At 47.8% G+C, this 9,095-nt stretch overlaps 1 protein-coding gene across 1 annotated transcript in view; it reads left to right on the plus strand.

Annotated features, from left to right (window-relative positions):
- Positions 1–449: 449 nt before the first annotated feature.
- Positions 450–9,095, plus strand: part of RUVBL2 (RuvB like AAA ATPase 2) — a gene marked incomplete at both ends in the record, with an annotated part of 23,645 nt that continues 14,999 nt past the window's right edge. The window contains 5 exons of the mRNA XM_080703671.1: positions 450–461; positions 3,617–3,671; positions 6,338–6,393; positions 7,438–7,579; positions 8,933–9,028. Coding sequence (XP_080559797.1) covers positions 450–461; positions 3,617–3,671; positions 6,338–6,393; positions 7,438–7,579; positions 8,933–9,028 — 361 coding nt within the window. The remainder of the gene's footprint in view (positions 462–3,616; positions 3,672–6,337; positions 6,394–7,437; positions 7,580–8,932; positions 9,029–9,095) is intronic.

Consider the following 9,095-nt stretch of genomic DNA (forward strand, 5'->3'; position numbering starts at 1 on the left):
CTTTGTGGTGGACGCGAGCTCCGCGGGGCGGGGCTTGTCGCTGCGCTGAACGGAAGCGATTGGCCTTTACACCTGTCAATCTGAACCTGGAGGCCCCAAGGTGGGGAGGGTAAGAGGGTGGGATAAAGAGGGAAGGGAGCGTGAAGGACGTGTGGTTGCTAAAAGAAGAGTTAAGAATTTTGCAATTGGCCTCAGCAGTGGGGGCTGGGTGGTAGGAGGCGGAGCCAGAAGGTGTTGGGAAGGAACCCAGGAGTTCCCGACGGAGGTCTTCCAGTTCAGCCTCCCTGGGTGGGCGGGGCCTAAAAGAGCTGTCGCGCCCCCAAAGGAGAGTTTACATATTTATGATGAATCATAGAGACGCTTGGAGGACCTGCTAGCCTAGAAGGGCCAAACGCCTCGCTGCTAGCACATTTCCGTTTCCGTTAGGACAGAAGCGGTTGGTGAGCATCATGGCAACCGTGGTAAGTGTTGGGCGCGTGGAGGATCGAGGTTCGAACTCGCACTCTTGGGTCTGAAGGAGGAGAGCTGGGCCTGGATCTCGGTGTCTGAGGGAGGGGGTCCTGGACCCCGGTGTTGAGGGAGAAGGGCCTGGGTCCTAGACTCGTGGGTCTGAGTGAGGAGAGTCTGGGTCCTGGACTCATGACTCTGAGAGAAGAGTTTGGGTCCTGGACCCCTGGGTCTGAGTGAGGGGCAGCTAGGTTTTCAGACTCCTGAATGTGAGGTGAAAAAGAATAGGCTGGGATCCTCGAATCTCAGACCTGACCCCCATCATGATAGGAACTCCAACTCCCAGAGTCATCTGGGCGCAGTCTGTAGCCCACTCTGCAGTCTTTTGCCCCAGTGTCTGATGAGAGTTGTAGTATGGTGGACGCCGCGCCATTTGGGAACCTTGGGTTGTTTGTGATGTGAGTAGCAGCACCTGAGTTCTGAGGGAGACGAGCGGAGAGGCCCCTGTCCTTGGTGCTTGAGCACATGAAGTCACTTTCAGGACCTTTAGCAGATAGTGTTGGAAACCAAAAGTGTGTCAGTGGGGAAAGGGAAAGGGATTGAGGGCTCAGGGGCTGGAATTTTTTCATGGGACTATTTTGGCCATTTTCATAGTTCATATCTGAACTACACCCTCAGTCCTGTTTTATTTATTCATATTTAAAAATTTTTTTGGTGTGTGTGTGTGTGGTACTGAGGGTGAAACCCAGGGGCTTTTCTACCTCCGGGCTATACTGCCAGACCTGTTTTATAGTTTATTTTGAAACAGGGTCTCACTAAGTTGCTTTGCTGAGGCTGGCTTCGAACCTGTGCAATCCTGTCTCAGCCTCTCAAGTACTGAGATTATAGGCATGTGCCACTATGCCTAGATTTATGTTTTTTTTTGTTGTTGTTGTTGTTTGTTTTTTGTTTGTTTGGTTTTTTTTTTTTTTTTTTTTTTTTGGTGGTACTGGGGTTCCTGGAAGCCCTTCTACCTCCGGGCTACACTCCCAGACCTATTTTTACATTTTTCTATTTGGAAACAGGGTCTCTTAAGCCAGCGCATGCGCCTGGCTTCGAACCTGCATGATCCTCCTGTCTCTGCCTCCCAAGCGTGGGGATTACAAGCGTGCGCCACCACACCCGGCTAGATTTATGGTTCTTAAAAATGCTTTTTTTTTTTTTTTTGGTGGTACTGGGTGTGGAACCCAGGGGCTTTTCTACCTCTGGGCTATACTCCCATACATATTTTATACTTTATTTGGAAGTAGGGTCTCACGAAGTTGCTGAGAGCCTCACTAAGTAGCTGAGGCTGGCTTTGAAACTGCGATCCTCCTGTCTCAGTCTCTCAAGCACTGGGATTACAAGCGTGCGCCACCATGCCTGGCTTCATATTTTTTAATTTGAAACAAGGTCTCAGTTGCTGAGGTTTTGCTAAGTTGCTGAGGTTTGAACCTGCAATCTTTCTGTCTCAAGCTCCTGAGTACTTCAATTTGCAGGTGTGTGCTGCCACACCTGGCCCTGAGTTTCTTTGTTTCTTTTTTTTCTTCTCTTTTCTTTGTCTTTTTTTTTTTTTTTTTTTTTTTTTTTTTTTTTGGTGGTACTGGGAATTGAACCCTGGGGCATTCTACCTCCAAGCTACATCCCAAGCCCTATATATATATTTTTGTTGTTGTTGTTTTAAATTTTGAAACAGGTTCTCATTAGGTTGGTGAGAACCTTACTATTTGCTGAAGCTGTCCTTGCGCCTGCAATCTTCCTGGCTCAGCCTCCCCATACTGGGATTACAGGTGTGCATCACCACACCCAGCTTCTGAGTTTCTTTGTCTTATTGAGTTTTCTTTAAGTCACATACCCTACAATTCACCTACTTAAAGCATACAGTTTAGTTACTTTCAGTGTATTGAAAGCTGTACAACCATCACCACGATCAAATTTAAAACATTTTCATCACCCCGAATAGAAACCCCACACCACTTACACAGCATCCTCTAATCTTCCTATACTTCCACTCCAGCCCTAGGTGACCACTAATCTGCTTTCCGTCTCTATGGATTTGGCTGTTATGGATATTTCACTTAAATGGAGTTGTACAATATGTGGTCATTTGTGTGTGGGTTTCATTCACGTAGCATATTTTCAGGGTTTGTCCATGTCATAACAGGTATCAGAAAACTTCGTCCTTTTTTTAACGGCTGAATAACATTCCATTATGGACAGACCACAGCTTGCTTATTCTTCAGTTGATGGACATTTGGGTTGTGTCCACCTTTGAGCTATTGTGAATAGTGCTGCTACAAACTTCGTGCACTTGTTTTGTGTGGCTCTTCAGGGGACCTCGAATTGTCCCCAGGTAGCATTTGCTCATATCCCTCCCCACGTGAGAAGGGATGGAGAACTGGAGACACAGGAGGCCTCGGGGTATGCTTGTTGATGGAGCTCAGTGACACGTTTATTCAAGCCACAAACATTCCCACCCAGAGGTGAACAGCCAAGCTGTGGGCTGTGCCTTTTGTGGGACTCAAAGCCACCAGAACCCAAAACAAGGATCAGAGAATCTCCCTCATGAAGGAGAGATTGCATCGGGAGATTGGGCTCCCAGGGGAGATCCTAGAACTAGCCCAGCAGGAACAGTGGCCAGAGAGGGCACTGCTTAGTGGGTGACACTTGATCCAAGTCAGTGGGAGGTGGTGGGAGAGAACAGACCAGACTGAGGACCAGCATGCACAAGGCCTGATAGCAGAGAGCTGGGGCAAGGTGGAACAAGGATGCTGGGAAATCAACAGAGGCCAGACCAGGTCTAGCACTGGTGTCTGTTCTTGGAGCTCACAGTTATTAGAGACAGGGAGGATTTTATTATTCATTGACCAAATAATTCCTGGGCCCTGGAAATGTGCCAGGCCCTGTGGACAGAGCTGTGGATGGGACAGACAGTCCTTATCTTCCTGGGGACTCATAGTGCAGTGGGGTCAGTCACCCAGCTGTGAGTGACAACTGGGAAGGGTAGGAGTGACTGTTGTTTATGTGCCACCTGCCTATGAGGGGAAGGAACAGGAAGGAGTTCCTCCTGGGAGGCAAGAAGGAGGGACAGAGGAGGAATTGGGGGAAGCTGGGACCACAAGGACCCTTATGCGTTTTCCTGCACCCCTAGACAGCCACGACCAAAGTCCCGGAGATCCGAGATGTGACGAGGATCGAGCGGATCGGTGAGTGAGTGGGTCAGGAACAGGACCTAGACCTCGCCTGCTGTGTGCTCTGATAGAGCACACCTGCCCAAGCCCCCAAGAGGAAGGAGGAGGTGGCCTGTGCACCGGTCCCTGCTCCTGTCTCAAAGGGGAGGATCCTGAGTTCCAGAGTGGGGTCAGATGGCACATAGTTACCCTGTGCCTCTATAACATGGTTACCCTGGCCGGGCTCCTGGGTGTTCCTGCCCAGAAGGCATAGAAGTGGGCCTTTGCTGGGTGCTTGCTGGGCATGGTCCTGAGCCAAAGCCCTGCACACCCAGCACACCTGAGGGTTGTGTTCTCTGAGGGCAGCAACAGCTCTGGCTTGTTCCTAGCTGTGTCCCAGCACAGGGCCTGGCAGACCCGGTGCTCAGCAAGCAACCACAGCTGCTGGGTTTGTGGGCTGTTGCACCCTCCCAGTAGCCCCACAAGGTGCATAGTGTGGCTGTTGTCCTGGTTAGCGGAGGTAACTCAATCTTGTGAGTGCCCACGCTTCCAGCCCAAGCTCACACAGCAAGCAAGCCCGAGATTTGGGAGCAGGAAGTTGTGGTGTAATGGGGCTGGCAGAGTGCAGCTCTCCAAGAAGGTTCACCTGGAGGGAAGAGACTTCAGTGTGTGTATATTACTAGAGATGGAACCCAGGGGCATTCTACCTTCAGACTACACCCCTAGACCTTTTTCTTTTTCTTTTTTTGGTACTTGGGATTAAACCCAGAGGCATTTTACCTCCAAGTTATATCCCCAACCCTTTTTATTTATTTGTAAACAGGCTCTCACTAAGTTGCAGAGGGCCTCACAAAGTTGCAGAGGCTAGATTCAAACCTGTGCTCCTCCTGTCTCAGCCTCTCCTGTCTCAGTACTGAGTTTACAAGTGTGTGCCACATGCCTGGCTGACTACTCATTCATTCATTCAAATTCTTTCATTCAGCACCCTTGAGAAAGGCAGTAAAGTGCTTACACCTCTGATCATGGCTTCTTTTTCTTTTTTCTTTTTGGTGGTACTGCTGGGGATTATACTTAGACATTTTACCTCTGAGCTATATTTCAGCCCTGTTTTATTTTTATTATTTTGAAATAAGGTCTCACTAGTTTCATTAAAGTTTCACTACTTGCCTGGGCTGTCCTTGAACCTGCGATCCTCCTGTTTCAGCCTCTCAAGTACTGGGATTAGAAGCAAGTGCCACCATGTCTGGCTTGATCGTGGGTCCTGGAAGCTCATTGCCGGATTTTCTGAGCTAAGCTGTGCTGAGGCTGGTCTCAAACCTGCAGCCTTCCTGTCTCAGTCTACCATGTATAGGCGTGTACCGCCATGTCTGGCTTGGCTTTGTCGTTTCTCAACTGTGTGGCTAGAGGTTACTCACTCCCTATGCCTCAATTTCCTCATCTGCAAAACGGAGCTAAGATAAATGACCTCCTCACTGAACACGGGGCCCAGCAAGATGATCAGTACAGACATGATACTGTGCATGTGCAGACACTGCTTGACCAGTTAAAGGGCCAGGCCCTGCTGGGAGCCAAGGCCCAGTGGAGACAAGTGCCACCCAGAGCTTCCCTTGGGTGATCACAGTCTAGCACAGGGGTCAGTGTGTCTTTCCTTAAAGAGCTAGGTGGTAAATCTTTTCTCTCTGAAAACTTTACTGTGTTATCACAGTGCAAAAGCAGCACAGTCAGAATATAAGTGAGTGGGCTTGGTAGTATTCTAATAAAACCTTATTTACAAAACCAGGTAGTGGGCAGTAGTTTCCCCAGGCCCTATGCTGGTGTCAGTCACTGGAACCTCGTGTTCCCTCTCACTGACCATGTGGGCTACATATGGAACCCAATGTCTCTGAGCTCCCTCTCCCCATCCCTGTGCATGAGGGCCCAGGACTGTTGTCATTGTGGTCCAGAAATGTCCCCTGAGTCACAATACCTGGGGCTCCTGTCAGGTTTATGTGTAATGAGACATTAGACATAAACACAGAGTCATTGCAATCGCTGGCCCTTGAGGTTAATCCTTAGCATAAGGGTGGCTGTAGAGTTAACAGGTCTTGGGTCTTAGTCCAACTACAGGGTATTCTAGGAGCAACCCCAGTTTATTGAGCATCTGCCGTGTCCCACCATTCTCCTGGCAAGATGGAGATTTAGGCCCCCACCTCACGTGACCAAGAAGAGCTGTATATGGTGGCTAGTACTTGGGAGGTTGAGATAGGAGGCTCATAGGTTTAAGGACAGTCTCAGCAACTTAGCAAGATTCTGTTTTCAAATAAATTTTATTTTTTATAAAATATAAATATTTTTATTTTTAATATAAATATAAATATTTATATTTTATATTATATTTATTATATATTATATAAATATAATATTTTTATGATGCATAATGTAAATATAATATAAATATTATATTTATAATATATTCTATAAATATTATAATATATAATATAAATATAAATATTTTTATATAAATATAAATTCTTTTTATAAAAAATAAAATAGGTCTGACGCTGTAGTTCAGAGTTAGAAGACCCCTGGGTTCAAACCGCAGCACCACAAAAAGAAAAAGGGGTTGGGGTGGGGGAAATCCAGAGCTTGGAGAGTTCCTTAGTGCAGGCCACACATTGCCCTGAGCCGGTCAGTAACCCTCCTTAATCCTTTCCCTCCCACAGGTGCTCATTCCCACATCCGGGGACTGGGGCTGGATGATGCCTTGGAGCCACGGCAGGTAGGGAAAAGGGGCCGCGGGTGTGCCAGCGGCTTCATAGCGGCCTCGAGCAGAGGTGCCGTGTTCTGATCTTTTGGATCATTGTCGCCTACTTTATAAAATTCAGCCACACATGGAGTTTTCTTGGTACTAAAAATTTAAGGTGAGCCTGATGTGGTGATGCCGGCTTATAATCGTAGTACTTGGGAGGCTGAGACAGGAGGATCGCAGGCTTCTGGCCAGCCTCAGCTATTTAGTGAGGCTGTCTTTAACTCAGTGTGACCCTGTTTCAAAATAAAGAATAAAATAAATAATAAAAATAAAGAATAAAAAATAGGCTTGGGGTATAGCTCAGAGGTAAAATGGCCTGGATTCAATTCCCATTAACACACACACACACACACACACACACACACACACACACATACACACAGAGGGAAACATATTTTGGCGTGTGTGTGTGTGTGTGTGTGTGTGTGTGTGTGTGTGTATGTATGTATGTTACTGAGGATTGAACCCCGTAGCATTCTACCTCTGAGCTATACCCCAGCCCAATTTTTGGAAACCGGTCTCACTAAGTTGCAGAGGTCCTAAGTAGCTGAGGTTGGCCATGAACCTGTGATCCTCCTGTCTCAGCCTCCCAAGTACTGGGATTACAAGCATGTGTCACCATGCCCAGCTCTTTTGGCTACTTTCTTTTTCTTTTTTCTTTCTTTTTTTTTTTTTCTTTTTTCTTTTTTTGGGTGGTACTGGGGGTGGAACCAAGGGATTTTTCTACCTCCAGGCTACACTCCCAGACCTATTTCATACTTTATTTGGAAACAGGGTCTTACTAAGTTGCTGAGAGCCTCACTAAGTAGCTGAGGCTGGCTTCGAACCTGTGCGATCCTCCTATCTCAGCCTCCGAAGCACTGGGATCACAAGCGTGCGCCACCACTACCGGCTTGGCTACTTTCAAAAGTCCCAGGCAACAGTCTGCTTGTTTTCATCTTTAGTCAGGATTTAGTAGAAATACAGTGACCAGCAGGAAGTCACCTCCGTGCTCTCTCATCTCCTACCCTGCAGGCTTCCCAGGGCATGGTGGGTCAGCTGGCTGCCAGGCGGGCGGCCGGCGTGGTACTGGAGATGATCCGAGAAGGAAAGATTGCTGGGAGGGCCGTGCTCATTGCTGGTCAGCCGGGCACTGGGAAGACGGCCATCGCCATGGGTAAGAAGCCCCTCGGGACAGGAGTTCTCCTTGTCTCTGCTACATAATCCCTCCCATGTAAGTCAGAGTCAGGTTCTACTCCATTTAACAGGCAACTCAAAATGGCAGTGGCTTAAACACTTGGGGTTCATTGTATTACATAGAAGAGCCAGGAGGTGTAGGCCATTTAGAACTTGAGTGGTTCCACGAAGGCTTCTCTCTTCCTGCCTCAACATTCTCTGTACTTGCTTGCATGTCAGTGTTACTTGGTGTTCCAGGAAAGCTGCCTAAACTCCAGCCTTCCCACCTATACTCCAGGCAGCAGAAAGGAGGAGTTGCAGTAAAGGCATGCTTCCTGTAGTTAGCGCCCTTGAAGCGCCTATTTCAGAAATCCCACATACTTTTGCTTCTGTTTTACTGATCAGTAATTAGTCATATTTTGGCAGGGCATGGTGGCACATGCCTTTAATTCCAGTCCTCTGGATACTGAGACAGGAGGATCGCAGGTTTAGGGCCAGCCTCTGCAACTTAGTGAGCCCGTTTCTAAATAAAAATAAGCCGGGCGTGGTGGCGCACGCTTGTAATCCCAGCATTTGGGAGGCTGAGAAAGGAAGATCATGGTTCAGGGACAACCTCAGCTACTTAGTGAGGCCTTCCGCAACTTAGTGAAACCCTGTTTCAAAATAAAGAATAAAAAAATAGGGCAGGGGGTGTAGCTCAGAGATCGAATGCCCCTGGGTTCCATCCCCAGACCCGCTAAATAAATAAATAAATAAATAAAAATAAAAAGGGCTGGAAGTATAGTTTGGAGGTCAGAGTGCCCCTGAGTTCAATCCCTAGAGAAAGAAAAAAATGACATTTTGTCACACTCTGCTGCAAAGGGAAATAAGACATTAAAGGGGCATTCACCTCCAGCCCTTTTATTATCTTTGGTTTTGACACAGGGTCTTGTTAGGTTGCTGAGAATCTTGTTAAATTGCCAAAACTGGTCTCAAACCTGTGATCTTCCCATCTTAGCCTCCCAGTACTGGGATTACAGGTGTGTGCCACCTTGCCGGGCTTCGTTTTAGTTTTTTCTTCACTACTGGGGATTCAACCCAAGGACACTCTACCAAACCTTTTTATTTTGAGACAGGGTCTCACGCAGTTGCCAAGCTGACCTGAAACTTGGAATCCTCTTGCCTAAGACTCCAAGTAGCTGGGTTTTCAGGTGTGCACCTGGTTCTCTGAAGTTTCCCTTGACCCGCCTTCCTTCCCACCTCCTCCCACCTCTGCTCCTCAACTGTGGGGCCAGGCAATGAGAGTCACAACAACCAGGTTTTTAGATACTAAAAAGCAGCACTCAGGTGCCCTAGTGTGCCTGGGGACACATAGCTGAGGTAGAACAAGGCCCTGACTTCAAGGAGCTCCAGTGTGGAGAGGTGGCTGTGTCCATGGTCTCTTCCCAGGAGGACACAATCACCTTTCCAGGTGCTATAACAGAAGTAGCACAGGACAGAAGAAGCTCCTGACCCTACAGGGAGGAGAAAGGAAATAT

This window comes from Muscardinus avellanarius, assembly GCF_963383645.1.
Source record: "Muscardinus avellanarius genome assembly, chromosome: 10".
Classification (NCBI taxonomy): domain Eukaryota; kingdom Metazoa; phylum Chordata; class Mammalia; order Rodentia; family Gliridae; genus Muscardinus; species Muscardinus avellanarius.